The 23915-nt window shown below is 43.5% G+C and overlaps 1 protein-coding gene across 5 annotated transcripts in view; it reads left to right on the top strand.

Annotated features, from left to right (window-relative positions):
• LOC115404432 (putative adenosylhomocysteinase 3) overlaps positions 1-23915 on the top strand; it is a 33988-nt gene that overhangs the window by 4612 nt on the left and 5461 nt on the right. For 3 of the 5 annotated variants that reach the window (XM_030113758.1, XM_030113756.1, XM_030113759.1), the window contains exons 2-11: positions 17444-17552; positions 20175-20318; positions 21084-21184; positions 21265-21367; positions 21506-21600; positions 21882-21988; positions 22313-22429; positions 22594-22657; positions 22743-22831; positions 22916-22986. In XM_030113758.1, coding sequence (XP_029969618.1) covers positions 17444-17552; positions 20175-20318; positions 21084-21184; positions 21265-21367; positions 21506-21600; positions 21882-21988; positions 22313-22429; positions 22594-22657; positions 22743-22831; positions 22916-22986 — 1000 coding nt within the window. Of the gene's footprint in view, positions 1-17440; positions 17553-20174; positions 20319-21083; positions 21185-21264; positions 21368-21505; positions 21601-21881; positions 21989-22312; positions 22430-22593; positions 22658-22742; positions 22832-22915; positions 22987-23915 lie in introns of all 5 variants that reach the window. The other 2 variants (XM_030113754.1, XM_030113755.1) reach the window with 1 other exon arrangement.

The raw sequence follows: 23915 nt of genomic DNA on the forward strand, positions 1-23915 counted from the left end.
TTACACAAGTAGCTGGACACAGGAACTGAAAGCTTGATTTAAGGGAAAAATTCTGAGCTATGATCAGAGAGGTGCCCGAAAGACTGAACTAAACCGAGGCCTGGAGGCGAGCCTGAGCATAATGCTCTTGCTAATGATACTGTAGGCTTTGTTGAACATGTAATGAAAATGTGAGGAATGGGCTGGTCGTAATGGATTTTTACATGTTTGCTTTAGGACATATCTTGTAAATGATTAACCTATTAGAGAGGAGTAGACCTTTTAAGACTGTTTTGTAAGTATAAAGAAAATATTGTATGGATGTGGCATACCAGGGCTGTTTACCTTCAAAACCAAGAAAGCCCAGGAAGCCGAACAAGAGCTACATCCGATAATAAATGCGTTTTAGAACTAAATGGGACTGTTGTGCAATTTGGCATGTTCTAGCTGCCTCTGCCACTCACAGAAGAGGGTGTATATTTGGCTAGGCTTGCCCTCGGTGCACTTAGCCAAGGTTTATCGCTCTTGTTAATGACCTACAAGTGAAACCCTGGTTTATCTGATCTTTCTCTGGTGTTCCTCAAATTACCATGCCACAACACTTTTATTTTTACTTCATCTTCCTGTGGCTTTCTGCTGTCTTTGATTGCTTGATGGCAATTTACTCAACTTGAACTTCACAAATGTTGCATCAGCAGTTAACCTAAAATGAAGCCACATCCCATCTGTCTGAATTACAAACCGCACACACCCCAGGACTTTGCTTCCGCCATTGTTTTTATTGTTTTGTTTTCGAGCCCTCACCGGGATTTCTCACAGTCTCATTGTGTTCCCGCGCGGCGAGGTCTCTGTCTGCCTTCCACGCAGCGTAAATCCGCACACCACACAGCAAAGACGTGCGAGATCACACCTCCCTAACCATGTTTATCCCTGCCACTCAGGGAATGGACTGTGAGTACTTTACACCAGTTACAGTTTCTCGCACCCCGATAGTGATGTCTTCGTCGCCGTCCAGAAGGGCCGTGCAGGCGCCTGCTCTGCAATAGGGGATGCATCCGTAATGAGAATATGTCTTCACTCTCAAAATTTGTCGACCACAGTGAGCTGTAGCCTGATCCGTACTTCACCTAAAATTCAGTTCTCCCATCAGTAAAAGAAGTTCGTTTTCCTGTGAAAATGGATAAACTGACTTGCACTGCTTGCTTGATGCCTGTAATGTGGATCCCAGAACACACCCAAGTGTTACTACCAATAACTGGCTGGGCCGTAAATTCAGGTCAACTAACATCAATAAATTCCATAATCATAACATGTTTGAATGTCAAAGCAGTTTTAAATGCCAGAGAGATGCGTCTGCTGTCGAGGAGCTCTTCAAAGGGTTGTGGCAGAGTATCCATGACCTTTCAGAAAAGTTAACTGGAGGATATAATGATGTTGTGCATTTGGAGTTTCTGATTGAAGCATTGAAAAACCTGTCAAATGGACCCGTCCACTCCTCCGCATCAGTTGTGTCAGCTTTGAAGTGCGTGCCTGCTGTGTTTGCAGCATGGTTTCCAAATGAAGCCGACCCCCCACCCCCCCACCCCCTACGACCGGGGGACCTCTGTTGTTTCAACAGACTCCCTCCATGCAAAGAGGACAGGTTGTACTTGATTTCTATTATTTTGATGGAGAGAGGCAATGGTGGCCTACAGGTTAGAGACGCAGCCTTGTAACGGCAACTTTTTCCATTTCAAGTTCCGCATAGAAGGCCTTTAACCCCAAACGACTCAAGTTGTGGCACAGAACTTGTCCACAACCAAACACGTGGATTCCCTGAATCCAGTGTGGTGACGCTGCAAGCAAACTGTCGTAATGCATTCTCACATTTATTATAGTAACAGGTTAGGACACTTTTTCATGGTATAAGCCTAAGGTATGTGTGTGTGTGTGTGTGTGTGTGTGTGTGTGTGTGTGTGTGTGTGTGTGTGTGTGTGTGTGTGTGTGTGTGTGTGTGTGTGTGTGTGTGTGTGTGTGTGTGTGTGTGTGTGTGTGTGTGTGTGTGTGTGTGTGTGTGTGTGTGTGTGTGCGCGCGCAGTATTGGTGCCTGTGCTTCCCTGTTCATCAGTGTACCACCCACACATATCTGCATCCTTGACTAGTCACTTGAAACTCATTTCCTGCTTCGTCAGTGCGGCATGAGCATCTGATTGAGCTCCACATCTTCGCATCAGAACACTTCCTTCAAGCCTCATATCTCTGGAACAGAGTGAAGTAGGTAAATAGAAACCAAGGTCAGCGTGTGATGTTAACGCCTTCGTGCCGTTGTAGTTATCCATGAACAAGTGAGGCCCGTCCGACGCGGGTACGTATAGAGTTTACTCGAGGATCAGCCAGCAGCAGCGGACATTAACACTCGACTCGCTATGCGGCATGACGAGGAATGCGGCAACATACTCAAACTGTGCATGCGAACAAAGAGCTAACATTGTGTTCAAAAAGTGCTGCCTCACAAAAGGCCCCTCACAAAGCCTGAAATGAACCCCACACACCCATCCGTCTGCACCACTTCCTTTTAGCCAGGCCAGATCGCCACTCAGGCGGACAGAACACTGACACATGGAGATTTGGACAGTTTTATTTAAAAAAAGAAAATAACTGAATGCATGAAGGTGACCATCGTCCATATTGCATATTGTTAATGTAGGTGTTCAAGTAATATTGTACCTTGTCCTTGAATATTGGGTTTATTTATTTTTTTAGTCACTATCACTGTCTATGTCAAGAGGACTTAAAGACCTTGTGAAGCTGTGATAATCTTAACATGCACATCTGGAGTCATCAGGCTATTCAAGTGTTACGCGATTATTCAATTGTGACATAACAGCAGTTATCTGATTATGAAAAATCTGATTATCTCTCCTTGATTTCTCTCCCAAGACTATAATTTTTTCATGCATGTACACCGGTTTTCCTTTGTTTTCATTCCCTCACATTTGTTGGTGTGATTTAAAAAAAAAAAAAAAAAAAAAAAGATAGAAAATGGAAGCAACATGAGCAGAAGACAACAAACATAATGTGCAGGTTAACTCCGAAACTGTTTGTGTACTCTTGAAAGGGTATAAAACCATGCTGTTGAGATTGTTGCGTTTCTGAGAAGCATATGCAAATGTGTCAGATCCAATTATCTGATTGCTCCCAGTTATCTGATTTTTATGGCCATGGAAATGGGCCCAGTATGGAAGTGCTATTAGCTCTTTGGATAGTCAGGTATTTGTACCTGTAATGCATCAAGATGATGGCATGTGTGCCAGATTCTTTTATTTTTTCAGTTCAAAACCACTAATGTTGCCGAACACATTAGCCTGCATATGCCCCTTTCCGTTGGATACAGAATTAGGGAACGAGTGCAGAATGAGTCATTTGAAATGTGACAGTTTTACAGGAAACTCAAAAATACTAAAATAGTATTTTCAGGAATATATTTGGCACATATGAAGGGAGATGCGGCCAACAAAGCAACAGACAGAAGATAAAATCTAAAGAAATGTATTTTTTCTTTTCATGTGATCTGTTGAAAATTAACGACAAATCCAGCTTAATAAGTGATGAAGAATTGCTTCGCATTCCTAATTAAACATATATCATTGACCCTGTAATGGGTTTATTCAAAAATAGAGCAGCACCGCCCCCGTCTGTGAGCCTTTGATGTAATTATACCTTCCCCGTAGGGAGTAACTGCTATTTTCAGCAAATCAAAAAGAGAGAAGAATGCAAACATGCAATCGAAGGGATTGAACCACTTGATTTGTGAGGTTTTTTTCCACGCTGGTAGATGTTGTGGTTTTCTGTTTTGCTCTAAAGCTCCAGGCTTCATTGTTTCATTTGGCTTAATGACAGACATTAACAAATCATTTGCATCTCATCCAAGTGAGAGGGTTTATTGATTTCCACGGTGATGCAGTGACCATTGAAAAGCATGCAGTGACTGAGGGGGATGGATTTGGACGCCACATTCACGACACATCTGGGCGCTTAATTTACGGAAAAGCCTTGACGTTTCTGATCCATCGTCGGACTCTTCGCTGTCAAATTTGCGAGCCGTGCGAGGACAGATGTAATGGATATTAGAACACAGATCAATAGCGGTGCAGAGCGTATTGCTGTCCGGTCGAATGGGGGTCATCTGACGACTCGCATTGGGTGGAATCGTTAAGCCTTGGGGCTCCAAACAGCACCCTAGTTTACTGTGAGGGGTCGCAACACCCTGTTAGTCTGTTATACAACTAACCTGATTTTGTGTGAGTGGACGCCATAAACAAGGAGATAAACAATAGCTAGAGATGCTCATAATTACCACCTAGGGAACTATCCAGATATTATTTTTATGCATATCAGTTTTAGGCAGTTTCTACTTGCCCATTGTGCTGATGGCGTTATGGAGGAAGCTCATAAATCCACCAGGAAGCTACAAACATCCTGGTCTCTCCAGACAAACCTCGAGTCCTTTGTATGTTTTGTCTGGTGAACCGAGTAACTTTTTGGAATAAACCTCAGCACTTTCTGTCACGCATAAAACGTGGATGAAACCAAGGATACGAAGCGCAAAAACATGCTTACGAACAGATGATTGTGCAAAATGTGTGGCTGTTATGTAGACATTAGAACTCAATGGCATTTTTCACATTCTGAGATTGTCCAGCTTGTGTAAAAATTCCATGTCACAGGCTAAAGCAGAGACTTTTTAATCAGAAAAACTGTGCAAGAGCTGAATCTAGCAAATGAATATTGCCTAATAACGTGTTTTATTTGTCCGATCAGTGCAGTAGTTCACTTACTAGCTGCTTTGAAGATTCATATCAGTATTTTTTTTCTGAAAATGGCAAGATATGGTATAAACTTGATATATTTGTTTGTTTTAAAAAGGTTTTTACCACAAATTCTGGGTCGGAGTCACTAACAAACAGCAACACAGACAGTTTTATTAACCCGCCAGCTGCACCAAATAAACATGTAAATTCTGCAGAAAAACAAAGTGTGGAAGAATGCAATCTATCAAAGTCTATCGAGGAACATTTATTATGTGGCGTATAACTTTATTGGTTTATCACTCAGCCTTACCCTCTGGTCAGGACGCTGGCGAGTGTGTTGGCAATTTGGATGAAAAAGTTCAAGTTCTTTTAGTTACCCTAGTTTGACTATCATGAAACCTGAAAGGGATCAAATAAAGCAGATTTCTTTGAGCCGTTTCTATCCAAAGATCAGTTTTATGAAAGCTCAGGTTTGCCCTTGAAGGACATCTACACGCAGTGGTCTTGGTCTTCTCCCGTCACTTAATGGTGCATGAGAAGGGAAAGGCATGTGAACCAGAAGGGGGAAAAAAAAAAACAAAAGGACTGTGGAAAGTCCTGAGTGTGTTGGCTGCGGTCCTGTCTCTCCCCCCCTCACTCGAAGAAGCAGGTAGGGTTTAATCTGTCACTAAGCCCCATCATTCATTGCCTGTTCCCCTCGTGTATCAGTGTCCCTGGCTTTTTGCTGCGGCTATCGGACCGTATCGGAGGGCTGTGGGTTGTTCTGGTCAGCACTGCTGCGTATGCTCCCTGGTTTTATAAGAGCCCTTATACAATTCTGGAAAGTGATATGCATTCCTTCAGCAGCTCAGTCGTTTTAGTTTTGGATTGCGATTCTCATAAAGACACTCTTAATTGGTTTGGATTCCAAAGAAAATTAGTATTTCATTTTCACTCAACAGATTCTCCACTTGTCCAGTGATCAGTCGTGCATACTGTTAGCATGTGAACACGGCGCTTTCTTCAGCAGTGTATGCTGGGATGCTGCGTGCATGGCAGACAGGAGGGAAGAGATCAGCGGACGAGTCCCTGTGGCGCCTCTGATGACATGGCAGCTCCGAGCGGAGCAGAGCGGAGCCGAGTGTGGCAGGGAGCTTCTGGCCGTGCATATACGTGTTGTGTGAGGGCACGTGTTGAGCCGCTGGTAAATTGCATGTGCGTACAGTAACTGCCAAGTGCACGCATGGTAACGGGGGCGCGGGGTGGAGGAGTTCGAGCGCTCTTTGACTCGTGACTGACTGAGTGTGTGTGTATGTGCGCCATTATTTACAGTCTGAGCACTTGTCTCTGTGTATAAATCAGCAGGAGCCACTCTTACATCACCGCCTCCCTCGAGGCAGCACGCCGCACTGCGATACGAAAGCCCCCCTCCTCACACGACCACACCACCTCACGCTAGCCGCTTCCTCCTTCCTTTTTTCCTCTTCTATTGGCCACAACAGTTAGAAATCCTCTGCTATTGGATGACAGAAAGGTAATTGAACCACCGGTGGAGCTTTTTTCTTTTTCTTTCTTTCTTTTTTTTTTTTTTTTTTTTTTTTTTTTTAGGATTGCCTTTGCAGCAGCCCTTCATTTTCTCCTGTTTCACACAGATAAATGAGCAGTCTGTGGTCTTCATGACAAATCGCCCACTTCATACAGATAATGCGGTCGAGTGGTGGGACATGCCGCCATATTGACACTAGTATGGAAATGCATGTCAAGGTCGGAGCAGCAGGTCACAACAGCTGGCTGACAGAGATGCCACATCTCTAAAGCATGCATTAGTAATCTCTGCATTGACATGTAGGAAGCATTCATGTGAGCGTAGTTTGTAACTCCCTCGACTTTAGCCAGGCTCTCCTGCAAGCATCAGGACACCTGCTTTTTTTTGTCTGTGCTGCAAAGTGTCTGGTCTCTCCTGTAGCCAGAGTTCAGAGCTTTTCCACAAGCTCTTGTTACCATCCAAAGAGCTCGACCACAGCTCGGTTTTGAAGTCTTGAACCCTAAATCTGATCTCTGGTTTTCCACAGTTTGTTTTTGCTGCTGCTTCTAATTTCACTTTTGCAAAGCAGCTACTCATTAAGAAAACCGGCGCTCTGTTCCTTCCATACTTTTAATGCGTTAGACAGTAACTCTTGACATTTAAAACTGCATATTGTTCAGACTTGAAGTGATTATGGGTGATGACACCACAGTTAAAGTTTAACTAACCATGACCAAAATGTGGTTTCTTGAAATAATAAATAACTACAAAGCGTTAATGTATCCAAAGTAGAAATCACAAGGACCATGCCTCACATGGCCATATCATACTAAAGCTTACATGTTTTTTGATGAAAACCAAGTCCTACATGATATTTCTGTCACATATCTTATTTTATTGAGATAAAAAAAAAAAAAAACTCATGAGACAAAGTCAAAGCTAAAGTTTGTATGACTCTAAAATCATTTGCAGTGTTTACATATCTGAGGCGTCTGTAATCAAAAGCTATTTTTATCCCACTCACTTCAAGTAAAACTTGTCTGGAGGTGCAGATTTAACCCTTCAAATGTCAAAGCACCTGGTTGTGTGTCCAGGAGCTGCTTTTAAATGAAAGCCTCAGGAAGAGAATCTAACATCAAAGTCTCAAGCTGCTAAAGCCTGCTGTGGTAACTCCAGTTAAATAGAATAAACACTCAGAGGCAGAGTCACTGCTTACATTTCACTCTTTCATCTATCGAATACTATTGATCAGGTTGCATTAAAGCAGCCACAGGTGAAATCTGTGGTGCAAATAAAAGTATGTTAAGGTTTTATCTAGTTAAAAAGGGAGACTGGTTTATTTTGCTGCTAGAGTTTAATAATGTAATAAAGTATTTGTCACAATTCTTAAATGTTCCACCCAGGAGGGGGATTAAATTGATGGGCAGAGTTAGAGATTGATTTCAGCACAACCGTCCAGATAATTCCCATTGTTTTGAATTCACACTGAAATATCCGCGTTTCCTTGCCAGATCCAGGACAGCCGGGCTGAAGCACTTTCAGGATTTGGCTTTGAGGATATTTGTTTTCAGCATTAATCCATTAACAGGACATGTGCCTTTTTTTTTAATGCCGTTGCTCTCAGTTATTTATTTATTTTTTTCTTTTTAGGCCTTCTGGCAGACTCCATCTAAACATGAAGCTATTAAAAGCTCAGTGGCACTTTGATTTAGGAATACTCATCCTTGCACTTAGACAGTCTGATCATTTCTGCCTGCATGTTCATCTTTCTGCTTAGTTTAGCCAACAGCAGCTATCATACTGCTATTAAAATAAAAAAAATCGTGGCTAGATATTCATCCAAGCTATATAGAAAAATAAATACAGAGTCTAGTTTGGAGGAATTATGTTGATTCTCCATGAATCCGAAAAGAAAAAGCACTAAAAAGTCGAGCGTTACATAGCAGCTGGGTGCGAATCCGTTCGTCCGTCCATCCTGATGCAGACGCTGGTGTTTGTTGTTGTCTGGCGACAGGAGATTTTCTGGCACGCTTCCCACAGCGGAACAGTTGTTGATGCAACATTTCGAAGTGCCGCAGTGGCAAACTCATGTTTTCAGGCAAAACTCGAATGTGTCACTAGTATGTCGTGTTTGGTTTTGGCCCAGCAACTGTTAATGGCCTGAGTCATTTATGAAGAGGGTTTCTGCCTCTTTCTTTTAATCCTGCTTCTTTGTGTTTAAAGAGAGTAGGCATGTGCCGATATGAAAATTTGATATCACGATATTGGTGGCCCAAAATATCACGATTCACGATATTATCACGATATTTGGCGCGTTGCTTTTAATACTATTGAAAATGCTCAAAAACACTGTGAAATCCATCAACATCTGTCAACAACACTGTGCATTTTAACATGCCTGAGCACATTTTGATAAAGTAGAGGGAAAAAATGAAACTTTTACCCTTGCCTATTTTTTTTTTCCAGATTCCATACTGAAAAACACCATGATAACAATGAAGCAGCCATAAAGCTGCCACTGACTGCATTCAGCAGCTCCTGGACTACAACTGGACCAGGTTTTTATGAGATCAGCATAAAGCACACAGATTTTATAGTGTTTAGTTTGGATAGAACCAGGAGAACCCTTCATTTGGCCATTTGGAGACCAACCTATACCAAACTATAATAAGTAGGTTTATAAGTTATTTGAAAGGAATCTGACTTTAAAATACTTTTAATTTCCACTACAGGAGTCTGTATGCAATGCAGCCTTTGGCTCTGATATTTAGCCACTATATCATACATTTCTGCACAGTTTTTGTGCAGAAACTTGTAATTTTGCACAGTATTGTGCACAGTACAAAATACTTTTTTTAATAAATGACTGAGCCATAGCATTTAGTTTCCAACTGAAATATATTTATAATAATAAAATCAATACAAAAATAGCCAATTATATGACAGGGAAAACAAAAAAAATCCCCTTTGCAACATGTAAACACATGAAGAAAAAAACAAAAACAATGTGCAATAAGCTGTAGAAACGTACAATGAAGATAAATGTGCACGTTTCAGAATAAAAAAATTGCCAAATATCACAGAAACAATCACTGATTGTGTGTGTCGCGTGTGTCTCGCTCTGCGGTGCGCACTGCTGCGTCTTTTAGAACCAAGATGGCGGCGGCGCTCGTGCGGTTACGCTAAAAGATGTCTCCCAGCTGGATGATGCCTCAGTCACGTGTATCGTATCGTATGAACGCTCACCAGACGCGAACGAATGTCAACAAACTTTATTTAAACTCCCAAGATTAACGACAAGCCCACAAGATGGCGTCAATAACATTCAGGCGCGTGACGCGCTGTCACTACAGCAGAGGATTAGGAAGTTAGTTTTGGTCAGAGGAGAGCGTGGATAGATGGAAAATGACCACAGAACGGTAAGGAAATAAAACATGTTGTGTTTGGTGTGAATAGCTTTGAGATTTGGTGAAGAAGTGTGAGAGAAACGTGCAATCTGAGGCGCTGGCTGTGAAATGTAAAGATGGGTTTTGGGTTTGTTTTGCCGCTGACGGGAGGCGGTCGGCTCAGAGAAGATTCTGCCTGGTGTCTCTTAAAGAGCAGCTTTTCTAGTTTCACGCGAGGCCCAGTACGTTGGGATGGAGCACACGGATCTCTGGTTCTGTTGCGTTTTGTGTCGGGAGGTGCGCTGAGGGGGGCGGTACAGTGTCTGTCGGCCGAACGCGTTAATGCCTCATTTTAATCATCCTGGCATAAAATTACTTACTTTCGGGGTTTTCTATGGATCTGGGACTTTTGTGGTGGTTTGCAGTACATTTTGCTGCAGAGGCTTTGACACCTTGGGTAAGATCAGTAGCTGTTTCGGTAACGGGCTTGTCTCCAGATGAAACAGACGATATCTTGTAAATGACGTGATATGATAATCTCGGCTGTCCAATATCGTAAATCGCGATTATATCGTAAATTGGCACATCCCTAAAAGAGAGTGCTAAAAACATTGAAACTATCTCTTGAAAAAGTGGTCTTTTTTTTTTTTCTAAAGAATCTTGAAGGTTTTCATCGACTTTTGTGACTTCAATAATTTATAAGAGTCAATCTGAATCTGCCGTGTTTGTATTTGTGAACGCTCACTGCATTTCAAACCTCATTTTGCAAGCTGCCAAGCTAAGAAGAAACAAACATAAATCCTCGGTATTGAATTCAGAGGCCTTGTAATTCTTCCTCAGCGCGGCGTTTTTTTAAAATGGGTCACGATGTGTCGTTCTTGGGTGCTTAACTCACTCTTCAGAATGTGTTGGTGCTGCATGCTATGATTACAGCCGCTCCCTCTCGTCTCAACTCCACATAACCTTGTGTTCTCATTGTTAGTAGAAATGTCCCCATCTTGCAGAAGCAGAAAATGACAGTAATGTGGATTCTTGATGTTTTCTTTTCGTCTGCCGAATGGACCATCATCGTCTCCGCTCATATGAGATTCCGATAGAAAAAGCTGCGCCCACATAATGGAAACATCACAGCTGTCAACAGTTTTTGTTATCGGAAAAATCAACAATCTGATGTCATTGCTCTGAGGTTCTCTCTCCCCGCACATGGGGTCTCACTATCACAGACACAAACAGTCTCATTTCGCTCCCCTTGGACCATGACGCTGTGGCTTCGAGGCGGAGGAGGAGCTGAACTGAACGACTTGCCTGTGATCACCTATTAAAGTCATTTCAGGTTTGGAAATGGAAGGTCTAAATTGCCAGTCTGCAGTTGCATCTGGCAGTGAGGTGGCAGATGACAACCAACACTTAAAGCATGAAAGACAGCCTACAGTGACCATAAGATTTGGGAAAATTGTCATGAAATTGTCGTAGAAGAGACATCATGACTACACTTGTGGAAGGCCTATTCGATTGTTTGAGTATAGTGTCTGTATTCCAGCTTTTCCCTACGCTGGTGATATGCTGCCTCATTGTTTTTTGTTTGTGAGACGGAAACAAACACATGCACAGGGAGGACATGCAAACTCCACATAGAAAGTCTCTCGTGCCTGGAATCGAACCATGACTATTCCTGCCGTGAGTTGAAAATGTGAACTACCAAACCACGCTTGTGTGCTGCTCACGTGCACAAAGTAAACAATCCCTCTGGGCCCCTTGCGAAAAATGAAACAGTCACATGACCTTGGTGAGCGGCTGAAGGTGATTCCACGTTGTGGGGTCAGTGGAGAGGAGCCAGCAGGCTCACCGGGTGAAGCAAGGTCCTCATCCCTGTCTTTAGGGCACTACTTTCTGTTTCTGGTACTGCACTTATAAAGTACTGATGAAGACCATCCACGAGTAGTTCAGGTATGAAATATTCATGTTTCATGAAAGAGAAATTCGCCTGTGAGAATTTTTTTTTTTTTCAGTTACTTAAAATCAGATAGTAGATGGGTGTCACAATGATTATATATAGTGAAATAACAGTGTGATATGTGTTTAGCGAGTGTGTCAACAGCTGTCCACATGGCAGCCCAGATCACATGTTTACATGGGAGTTCAGACCCTGCAGACAAGTCCAGAGCTGCTCTGTTGCTGCAGGTGTCTGCTCCATCCTCTCAAACCCCGCTGGGTTTGATTTGGGATCAAATTCCTTCTTACAGCGCGCAGGGACGTTACAGAAGGCGAAATGTTTAGTTTCAACATCTGTTGACACTGAGTTGAAGGCATTCAAAAATCTTATTTTATACTTTTTTTTTTGTATCCCAAATGTAGAAAGCCTGCAGACGACCCAGCTGTGATGACATTGTGTTGTGTTTAGGACACGCTGGCTTGTATTCCCACAGTGACAGCTGAGTACACACAGATTAATCACATTTCACCTTTGTGACACAAAAAATAAGACATTCTAATGGTATGTAAAGTATAAAGGGAGTAATATTCTGTCATCTACCCATCACTGGTGAATAGCTTCAAATGTTTTACTTTCAATTCAATATCATGCTGTTTTATCACCTCGGGGGTCAAAGGTGGCGTTTTAATTGCTAAACATTTGCTCATCAAATACACAAATCCAGTTTTAATGATTTAATTGGGTTTGTTAATAGTACATTCAGTCAATCAGTGACTTGGCTGAGGACCTGAGATCTGAGCTCCACTCGCCTCAGCTCTGTTATCCTGATGTTAAAGGCGCGCACTTCATCTGGCTAAACATCAAACCGAAAGGCTTTAGACGGCTTCTGGGTTTCATGTGGCTTCTGAAGACTTGGAAGTGGGTAAACATTAAATTTTTTTGAAGATGAAATGTTTTGTCCCCGGTGTTATGCCAAAGGCTTATTGAGCACTGCTGATCTGAACTCGGAGTACATGTTGTCTTGTGCACTAATTTTACTTTAGAAAATGAAAGAAGCGATGGTTTATCGCAACTTTAGAGCTCAATCGGGCCCTTTTTTTAACCTGATCTTTGTGTAATTTTAATTTAAAGCCACACAGTAAGACGAAATGTCACAATTCCATTAAGTTCTAAAAATGTGTATCTTAATAAAACAAGCTTTGGCCTCATTCTATTTGCTGTGTTGAGTTTGTTTTCAAAATTCAATGGGAAAGGGCATCTCCCTCATCCCCTTGTTTTTCCCACTGCCGCCCCCCCCGCTGAAGCTCTCTTCCGTCCCCCAGGGGAGGCTTGCCCCACACTTTGAAACCCACTGCTCCACCGTATCACATCTCAAAACATTCGCCGCTCCATCTGCTCCCATTTGTTTTCTTTTTTCCTCTGCGGTCCGGAGGGGTAACTGTTTTTTCACCCGGCCAGCCGAGGCGTCCTCCTCGCCCTGCACCCCGGGTCCACCGGCGTTCTGCTCAAGATCCGCGGCCCTGTCCCCAAACATAATGTCAGACCACTAAAGTTCAACAAATCTGTCCCTTCCTCGGGGTTTCGGAGCTCACACAGAGTGCAGCAGGGGCTTGGGTTTAGATTTTCTGGTGTTTGTGGAAGCCGTCGGGATGTCTTCGTTTACTATTGTGGAGTGAAATAAGCAGATGGGCCAAAAAGCCTGCGCGTGATCCCTTCGATCTCGTATGCCTTCACTTAGGCGTGGATGCTTTGAAGTGCTTTAGGGCGTGCATTTGGAGTTAAAGGGTTATAGATTATTGGGGTAAGCGTCCTCCTCCACCTCCACCTCAATTTAGAGCACAACTGGAAAAGCTATTTTTGTACTTGTCCTCCGTCCGGCTGACTTTTATCCTGATCCTCCAATATCTGGTGCGTTTATCAATACTGTGCACATAGTTGAGTGAAGAATACACTCTGCTAATTAATGTGAACCAACACTGCACATTTAGCTCCAATTAGTTGGGAATACTGGTGGGGCATGGTCATTACTGCGTCCCATGTGTTCCAGTATTGAGTTAACGTTGGTTACTCACATGTCATTAGACCTGCAGTCAGTCACCATCTATAATGTTAATGAGTGCAGCGTGACGTTAGAGAGGCAGAGTAGACACAGGAAAGGACAACAGCAGAGATACGAACACCTTGGAAAAGTGCAGTTTGACTCCCATTGTTGCTTTTTGATTGGTTTTCAGCCGATCGTATAGATGACCACACGATATCGATCATGGTATTATGGAGTGTCGTGGCTGCGTCAATATTGTCACAGTCAAAAATGAGCTCTCTTTTCCTCTCACTGATTCAACTCACACAGTTGCAGGCTGTAAACATTGGAAAGCAAACTGTTCCAAGTGAGTAAATCATTTCTCACAGGAAAACAAATGAAACCCAGATGTTTTGAATGACACAGCAGCTACTCTTCAGATCAAAATTAAATTATTGCCGTGTGTTTTTTTGTTTTCTGAGTAGCTGCCTACTTGTGTTTTCGAACATAACCTTTTTATGTGTGTTGCTGAGTCATGTGGATGTGTTCCTAAGCACCACTCCAGTGCACGAGTACAGCAACAGCAGTGCAGTCTCCATTAGTTGTGCATAATGCTTTATTTTTCTTTTAGCCTAAATCCTGCTGCAGTAAGTTGTGATGAGCGTCTGTCGTTTCGTGAAGTTAAATCTCCCCAGTACAGGTTTTTCGAGTCTGATTGAATGTGTGCGGCTGCTCATACTGCCCGGGATTTCATTCATAAGCACGACTCACTGCAGCATCGTAAGCTGCTGGAACAACTGACCAGTGTTTGACTGGCAGGTAGCGCCATCAGCTCATTTATTGCTTTATTTTGAGTTGTAAAATCTCATTTTGCTTTATAATTAGTTAAACAACACTCACACAGATGATAAGATACTGAAAGGAGTTCAGTCTTTCTGCTATTTCTATTTCTGGGAATCTTGATTGTGATCATAATATATAACTAATAGGCCATTTCCATCCACTTTGCCATGCTTCTTTTTACTAATTTAACACAGCAGAAGCAAAACCGCTGGGCCTTTTCCCAGGCAGCCCCTCCTGTTCTGAAGCCTAATGTAACCTGTGGCAACCTTATCCCCAAAAACGTCTCATAAGCCCTCGATCCTCTTCTCCTGAGCTCCCAAAATGACCCTCAATCCTTTCTGCGAAACTTTGAGCTTCTAAAGCCCCTCCCCTCACCTCCTCCCATTAAACCTGAGGAGACCAGTAACAGTGTTATAGCGCAGCGGGGCCCGGGATTATCAGAGCATCAGCTGCCTGTCAGAGTGATTAGCAGCAGGACTTTAGCCATCCAAAAAAGTGTTCGGACAATTTTCATTTTTCAGTCTGATGCTTCCATTTTTTTTTTTTTTTTTTTTTTTATGTTTGCATCAATACCAGCCATCGATTTCACTCGCACTTGTTAATGCTCTTATTGGGCTGCAAACCATCTCGGGTCAGCAGTGGTGAAACTGAGTTTCAGCTCGGACACCAGCAGGTCACGACCCAATCTCTCGAACAATCTACAATTAAACAGTAATACAGAGGTCGAAGCGAGGGAGGGCGAGAGGGAGGGGAAGAAATGAATGGAAAGGGAAACAATTCATCGCATTGTGTTGTTTTGTTTTGGTTTTTTTTTTTTTTTCCCGGCACAAGGTCGGACCAGTCTGGACTGGATTGCACAAAAGCAGAGGCGAAATGGAGGCAGAAAAAGAAGAGGTGTAGGTTTTGAAATGATCGGTCCTTCAGCGGTGACGTCCCTTTAATGCACAGGGCCTTGAATCACACACACACACACACACACACACACACACACACACACACACACACAGCCGCCCACACACATGCTGGAAAAAAAGAAAGGAGAGAAGAAAAAAAAAGGGAACAGCAGTGAGCCCTGTGTGAAAAAGGTAAGGAGGAAGGTGGATTAGCCTGGCTCTATGGGAGGCTGTAGGAAACAAGACATTAGGATCTGGATGCCGAGCATATCGGTTCCATGATGAAATGACTGTGAAATACTCTTCAGCTTAGCAGCTTCACTCATCGACGACTGACATTCAAAGTACAAGTGAATAAATGGTTTTCTTGTTTGTGCTTGTTTAATTTCTTTTTTTTTTTTACAAACACATTCTACTTTTATAATCATGGAAAATTTGGGGAATTTAATTTTCGCTGTTTTCAAATGATCAGTAGCCAAGACTGTTGGATGTGCCTCATATATATTTGCAGCACATCAGACATCGAGCTAATGCACACATTGCAGGATTGATGAGGGCGGGATGTTTAGATCACAGACCTCCAGCTTCACAGTCAAGGATCCTGCATGAAGTTATTTAAGGAAACACTCGGTGTATTAATGACTTGAAAGAAGAGAAGCCCAGTAGATTAAAGAAAGCTTCCGAGCAGCATAAACCTATATCAGCTTAACTCAAACGATCCAATGTGACTTAAGCCAAATTTAACTATCAGATTTATGAAACAGAAATGCTTTAAGCCCGGTATTTAATCAGAGACCGTGTTAGCCTCGGAGCATGGCCGTTGGCACTGAAGAGGCAGCGGCTACTTCTCTGAAGGTGCAGGTGAAGCGAAGGAGGGGCAGAAAAATTCCCGAAAACTTGTGTGTTGAGGCGTTCACTACTTCTTCCTCCAAGTCGTGAGTCAACAGATTGTTTTACAGGATGTGAAAAGGAGGAAATTTAAAGTGGAAATACTCCAATAATGCATTTTGACAATTACTTGGCACATAACGGTGGAAGAACAAACAATAACCACGCCGAGAGAATTTCACCCTGGAAATGATCTTTTTCTCATTTCATGTGGTTTTTGGTGAAAAAATGTTCTTCATAAACTATTTTCACATTATATTGTAAGAACTTCCTTCTCGTTGAACTTTTTGAAGTGGTGCAACTCATAAGCTTGATTAATGCAAAGCAGTAACAATACCGTGTTTAAATAACATTGATAAAAAAAAGCCACTTTTTAATAAGACATTTATTTCTATAGAAAAGACCTGAGTAGGTCGGCCCCTCTTGACATCTATTAAAATGCTACATACACGCACACACACACACACACACACACACACACACACACACGCACCTTTATCTGCATTTTTTTCTAATCAGCAACCCTGAAAGTAAGCACTTAGTTTGTATTCAAGGACAGCCTATTAAAAAGGGGAAAAAATGATTAAAAAAGTACTGATACTCAGCTCCTTTTCGTTAAATATTTGAAGGACAACTGTGAAACTGGCAAAACAATGTTTTCACAGAACTTGTTTGCAGATTAGTGGGTGTCAAATGAAAAAGTTTTCTACCGTTCAGGAGTCGCTGCACAAATTCTCCGCTCGTGCTTTTTGTTGGCGATGCGTGCTTTTATTGGAGGAATAGGTTAGCCATTTGTACTCTGTGGCATTATCGCTAGATGAATTGCGGTGTATCAGACTCCGCTGTAATTGCGGAAAGATCAACACGGTGACAGAACCGCGGGGACTTTAGTGCCAGCCACCTTTTGTGTCCACCAAACCTGAGTGAACTGTTGTACCTTGTGCGGCCTCGCCGCTGCGAGATAATAGCCTCATTGTGTTCTTTATCTTTCCAAGTAAGAGTGAACTCCAGAGCTGGCCTCCCTCCTTGGAAACTGCATTGTGCTTGTGCTGTCACAATTACTTTTTCATTTTGAAGGTCAAAGTTCGCCACAATTAGTATTTCAAGTTTCTATTTTGATTGCCTGAGAAGTGTGTGTTTTAATCACGCGACCCTCAAAGTGACCGTTTTAATCCCGTCCTCTCCTGATCTCCCTTCCAACCAGCAGATCCAGTTCGCAGACCAGAAGCAAGAGTTCAACAAGCGTCCCTCTAAAATCGGCCGGCGCTCCCTGTCCCGCTCCATCTCCCAGTCCTCCACAGACAGCTACAGCTCAGGTAAACACGCAGAGAAACTTCCACCGCTGTGGGTGTCTGCTTTGCTGCATTCCACCTCTGACGGACGACACACTGACCTCGCCCGTCCCCTCGCTAGCCTGCTCTGTCCCGGCCGCCCTCCGGCCACTTTCTCACACTCGGACCCTGTGAAACTGGTTCGTGTGAAAGTGGGGTCTGTATTGGAGGATTAACTGCTGGTGGTCTGGGGTGGGGGGGGGTGCAGGGTGTGGTTGAAATCAAATGACAGGGCTGACCTCGTTTCTGCAAGACGGGGTCGTATATGACTTTATCCAGTGTCTTTTTTTTTAACAATGGAAACATGGTTCTGTACAGTGTTCAACTTCACGATTTTTTTGGTCTCAAACTTTTGGATTCATCCTGTCAACCATTCACAGGGAGCATATCTCCACTGACACTATGACCAGGATGAATTTATACAGCTTGGACCGTACTTCTGTGCATCCTGTACTTTTCACTGAGGGAAGATGAAGCGTTTTGATCCCCCGGCCGCCCACCGGCACGTTTGCAGGCCGCCCCATGTTTTTGTGGGCCAGCGGCACCAATCAGGGTCAGCTGAGGGAAAGACTTTGCGTTTCTGTGTCTTCAAATGAGGGAAAAATGTGTCAGCTGCTCAGGTCTGAGCTATTGCTTAAAATATAATGCAGTCTGAGATTAGAGTCTCTCTCGTGGTGTCATCCTATTTTAGAGAAATATTCTTTTGACGTCCTCAGATTAAAATGTGTTTGGAAACCGCGTTTAACCTACAGCACAGTTCATTAAACAGAAGGCTTCAGTCCTTATAAACCCAGAGAGGTGATTGAACATGTATCCAGACCTGGGCATTTTATGTTTTTTTTTTTTTCTCTCTCTCTGTGTTGCTCACTATCTATCTTTTCCCAAGAGAAAAAAAACCAAGAGTACTTATGTCAGAATTGTTTATGAAAGTTCTTTAAAACATTTTTGGAATTTATTTGTACAAATTCCAGATTTAACAGAAGCTTACAAACATAAAATGGAATTCACTGACAGAAGTTCCCATAAAACATGCAATAGTGATTTAAAAGGATTGATCCTGTGAACTAAATCTCCTTGTAAGTTTTCAGTCTCAACAGTCAGGAGGATGTAAGACCCTGACAAGGCTATTTGATTTGAGCAGTCTTATAGGATTGGGTGTGAAAGTATACAGTTACTGCTCTGGACTGGACTGGAGCGAATCAGAACTGGCAACCTCAATTTGTTAGCATAGCAGCGTTATCCTGTAGGTCATCTACAGACGCCGCTGTAATGCCTTCAGGAAATAAACAAAACCAAGCCAACAGGAATTGAGCTGTTGTCCTTGTAGCATTTATGAACAGGAAATCCAGCTACGTTTGAAAGCAGATGAAGAATGTCGACGTGATCCAGCGCTTCACCTCCATGTGAATCAGCAGCACCGGTTAACACTGCAGACAGAGGTCAACACATAAAAGTTGTAGTCCGAAATACCAGTCACGCCCCTGTAAAGTTAAATATTAGCAATACAATGCATGCAACAGTTTAAGGTTTGAATCAAATAAATCACTGTTGGTAGAAAGCAGAGTCTGGTTTGCAACTTTATCACAAATCTATATTCTCTGTATACGAACTGCAATAGATTGACTGGCTTGCAGCAAATGGTGCTTCCATTCAATACATTCATGCTCTGCATGTCAGCGTATTGGCCACATGGCGCCCTGCTGCCCTGCTTCGTGTTGTCAACGAATCAGATTTCACTTCGTTATGTCAACATCGCATCAAACCTGGTGGCAACGGGCCACAAGCCAGAAGCACAAAGGGACAGAAATCGAGGAAAAATTGACAAAAGTCAACAACATCTGAAACGCTGCTGCTGAAGACTGTAAACATATGTGATCCAGGTTAAGGAGAAAAACAGACAACAGTGATGGTTTATTCATTTTAGATAATATCACAGTGCTCATCGCCTATTTCATTGCCGTGCACAGCCTGCAGATACTGGTTTCACTTTGGTTGGGAAGAGGAAAGTCATTTTAACTACATTTAAATCACTTCAATGTCAGTTATGATATGAAGTTTAAATTAATTTTAATTATTCCGGAGGCAGAAGTGCCTGGTCACGTCTTGGCGATCTGGTTGTGAGCAAGTTGTTTTTGTGGCATTAGAGTTTCCCTTTCCTGCTATGGGTGCTGCTCTGTTACAGGACGGTTTGTGTATTTTGTTTGTGTATTTTGAACATGTAAGGAAAACTAATCTTCTTCTGCGTGAAGACCGAGAAGTCTCTCCTGTTGGGTTGTGGGTTTAAGCCCGTGAGAAACAGGTTGAGTCAAAACTGAGAAGCAAACAGTCACTGAAAGGCCAACGGGTCCCAGGTGAGAGTCAGAGTGAGGACTAACCAGCCCCAGGTCGAGCTCCAGAACACGGACAAACAAGTCTCCAGTGGCACACACACACACACACACACCAATTAGACGTCAGTGTTGGTGGCCCAAGATGATCTTAAGAGAAAAGTATTCACTGAACAGCTTTTAATCAATTAAACCGGATGTTGGTGTAACTTTTACTGTGTGTAAAATAAAATAACTGATGTGTGTGTTTGTGTGTGTTTTTTTTTTTTTTTTTTTACAGCGGCATCGTACACAGACAGCTCCGATGATGAGACGTCTCCTCGGGACAAACAGCAGAAAAACTCCAAGGGCAACGGGGACTTCTGCATCAAAAACATCAAACAGGCAGACTTCGGACGCAGAGAGATCGAGATTGCAGAGCAAGGTAAACACAGCAGATTGTCTTCGCTCAGTGAGCCGTCGGGCGAGTGAGTTCATGGAGTAGATGCAATCAAGACTAACAGTTTCCACTCAAATGTGTAGATTACACCTGAAAGATTATGTAAAATGTTTTTTTTTTATTTTTTTAAAGATTGCTTGCCTTGCCAATGATTTTCTCAGAAACATTATGAGCAAACGGTTTTCTCAAAGTGTGTGTGTGTGTGTGTGTGTGTGTGTGTGTGTGTGTGTGTGGTGTGTGTGTGTGTGTGTGTGTGTGTGTGTGTGTGTGTGTGTGTGTGTGTGTGTGTGTGTGTGTGTGTGTGTGTGTGTGTGTGTGTGTGTGTGTGTGTGTGTGTGTGTGTGTGTGTGTGTGTGTGTGTGTGTGTGTGTGTGTGTGTGTGTGTGTGTGTGTGTGTGTGTGTGTGTGTGTGTGTGTGTGTGTGTGTGTGTGTGTGTGCTATTGCCGTGTCCATATTTTCAACACCACTCAAAGCGCAAACACCATTTACAAGCAAACACATGTTGACACCGTTCCCTGATGGCTTAACAAACGGCACGGAGAGCCTCATCTGAACTCTGCAGGCCACACGCACGCACACACAAAACACACACGCATGCACACACTTCAATATCCCGAGCATCAGTAACTCCTTCAGCTGGATGAGTCGATGGATTAGCGATGAAGTATTAGGAGGATTAACCGATGGGAACTCCTTCACCATCCAGCTGATTCTCGTATCCACTCAAGTGTGTTTCGATGCCTTTGCAGAGATGCCGGCTCTGATGGCTCTGAGGAAGCGAGCCCAGGGGGAGAAGCCCCTCGCCGGCGCCAAGGTGGTGGGCTGCACCCACATCACTGCCCAGACTGCTGTGAGTAAGGAATCCAGAGTTCAGAACCACGATACCACTGCAAGCAAAAAAAAACCCCTCCCCTCTCCTCTTCTCCCCAGGTGCTGATGGAAACTCTGTCGGCTCTCGGGGCGCAGTGCCGATGGGCAGCCTGCAACATCTACTCCACCCAGAACGAAGTGGCAGCTGCCCTGGCAGAAGGAGGTGAGACTCGGCACGCACCGGGAAGTTTCCTGCGTTCGTGTGCGACTGCCCACCTTTCCTTCTTGACCTTTTTTTGCACCTCTGTTTCCCCGGTTTCCCCGCACGTGCCTCGTAACGCGTCCCGTCGTGTCGCCGCAGGGTTCAGCGTCTTCGCGTGGAAGGGCGAGTCCGAGGACGACTTCTGGTGGTGCATCGATCGCTGCGTCAACGTGGAAGGCTGGCAGCCCAACATGGTAGCACACCTCCGCTCTAAATGCAGCCCGCCAGGAGTTTTCTCTGTTTACATCCTGCAGCCTTTGCGGTTGCTATTTTTACCAGACAGACATCTATTTTTAAATAGATCAGATCCGTGTTCGTCTCGCTCTTCATTAGCTGGTCGTGCCAATGAAACTACTGGAAAAAGCTTATATTCACCTAGATCATTCTTTCTCTTGAATGACAAAGAATACAAGATTAAAATAAATATCGGTTATTTTGAAACTGTTCTCAGCTAATTCTGACTCTGCTCTGTCAGATTTTGGACGACGGCGGAGACCTGACTCACTGGATTTACAAGAAGTATCCAAACATGTTCAAGAAGATCAAGGGCATCGTGGAGGAGAGCGTCACTGGCGTGCACAGGTACGACACCAACACAGAGCCATGTGATTTATTTCTAATATGACGCTAATCAATAAATAAAACCGGCTCCTGTTTTTTTTATGATGAGATGTTAAGCATTAACATGGAACCTATATATGAGGCACGCCATGCTCCTGTGCAGTGTTCTGATGTTCTCATAGCTCCATCTAGTGGTAGAAATGTTCCCCATTGAAAATGAGCCGTTTACAGTTGGAGCGGGTCTATGTAAAAAAAAGGATCAAGTTTTTTGACTGTTTATCGTCTTCTGTGATTTCTGTTTACATTTTCTTCACACGATGGCGTTGCCCCGGCGCTCGTCCGCAGGTTGTACCAGCTGTCCAAGGCCGGGAAGCTGTGTGTGCCGGCCATGAACGTCAACGACTCGGTCACCAAGCAGAAATTCGACAACCTCTACTGCTGCAGAGAGTCCATCTTAGACGGGTGCGCAGCGGTCTCCTGTTTATTAAGGATTTCACAACAGGCTGTGTTTATTTTCTACGTTTAATGTCGCAGGGCAATTACGCCCACCTCCTTTCTGCTGCAAACAGTCTGAATAAATATTCGGCTGCCAGCCTGGTATAATGGTGTTTTTTTTTTGTCCGCAGGCTGAAGAGAACCACTGATGTTATGTTTGGAGGGAAACAGGTGGTGGTGTGTGGATACGGAGAGGTGAGGCTGGCCTCTTATTAGAGAGACGTTTCACTAAATAATGTAATCGTTTCCGTGAATTGATTGTTACACCGATTGTTGTCAGGTTGGAAAGGGCTGCTGTGCCGCGCTCAAAGCAATGGGCTCCATTGTCTACGTCACAGAGATCGACCCCATCTGTGCCTTGCAGGCCTGGTAAGACGAATCTTTTTTATTCAAAACAATAGCCGTCGCTCGTGCTTTACTCTTCACCCGCTTTCCTTTTTTATCCTTCGGCAGCATGGACGGCTTCAGGCTGGTCAAACTCAACGAAGTCATCAGACAGGTGGACATCGTCATCACCTGCACAGGTCGGTCCGGTCTCGGAGGCCGCCGCAGAAACAAATGAGCCCAACGTCCACGTTCGGCTCGTGAAGTTTGAACTTATTAGTCGTCCCGCGTACGTAACAATCATCGGGTCGCTGACTAATCGCCTCCCAGCAGCCGCGCGGGGATTAGTCCTGTTGGCTTTTGTGCTGGGGAATAATCCACATTTAATAGCGCTGAAATAAATGCAGTAATCACTCCGGGAGAACTTCAGGGCCCATCATTGCTCTCCATGCGAGCATTAAAGAGACGCTGAGAATCAGCGACGTGCTTCGACTCTGAAGGTGCTATCTAGCGCTTTTTATTTTACCCAGCATAAAGTTGATTAAGAACTGCAATTTTAATGGGAACATGGAGTCAAGCCGAGAGAGATCTCACAGAACTCAGTCATTGTGACTAAACAGTAATTTAATCAGTCTGCAGGAGTTACTCATAAAAGTTCTCAGTACAACAGTCCGGGAGTCGAGCACTTAATTGGAGCAGAGAATTACTTGTATCCCGGCCTCATTAGCCGGCGCTGCTGGCGGGGATGAGGCGGAGGGCTCTCGACAGGGCCAGACTGCCTCAGCAGTCGGATTAGAAGGTGACACACTGTCAGCTCCATTCATAGCAGCCAACGCCGCGTTTAAATGAGCAGAAAAAGCCACGAGATGCCTGTCAATTCACTGTTAACACAATACTCACCTCGAAGTCTGTTTAACTTTAACTTAGATCCTGCTGAACCAAGCTGTTTAATTAAAAGAATTCAAATAAAGTGTTAACAGATCTCTGTAGATGAATTGTTTGAACAGGTAGAAGCAGGTAGATCACATTTTAAGGCCTGATTAGCATCGTTTAAATTCATTCGGCAGCCTCTTATTTTCTTCTTCTTTCTTCAGATTCTTTTGACGGCTTGTCTTTTTTTTTTTTTTTC

The sequence above is a fragment of the Salarias fasciatus genome, chromosome 17, assembly GCF_902148845.1.
Source record: "Salarias fasciatus chromosome 17, fSalaFa1.1, whole genome shotgun sequence".
Classification (NCBI taxonomy): domain Eukaryota; kingdom Metazoa; phylum Chordata; class Actinopteri; order Blenniiformes; family Blenniidae; genus Salarias; species Salarias fasciatus.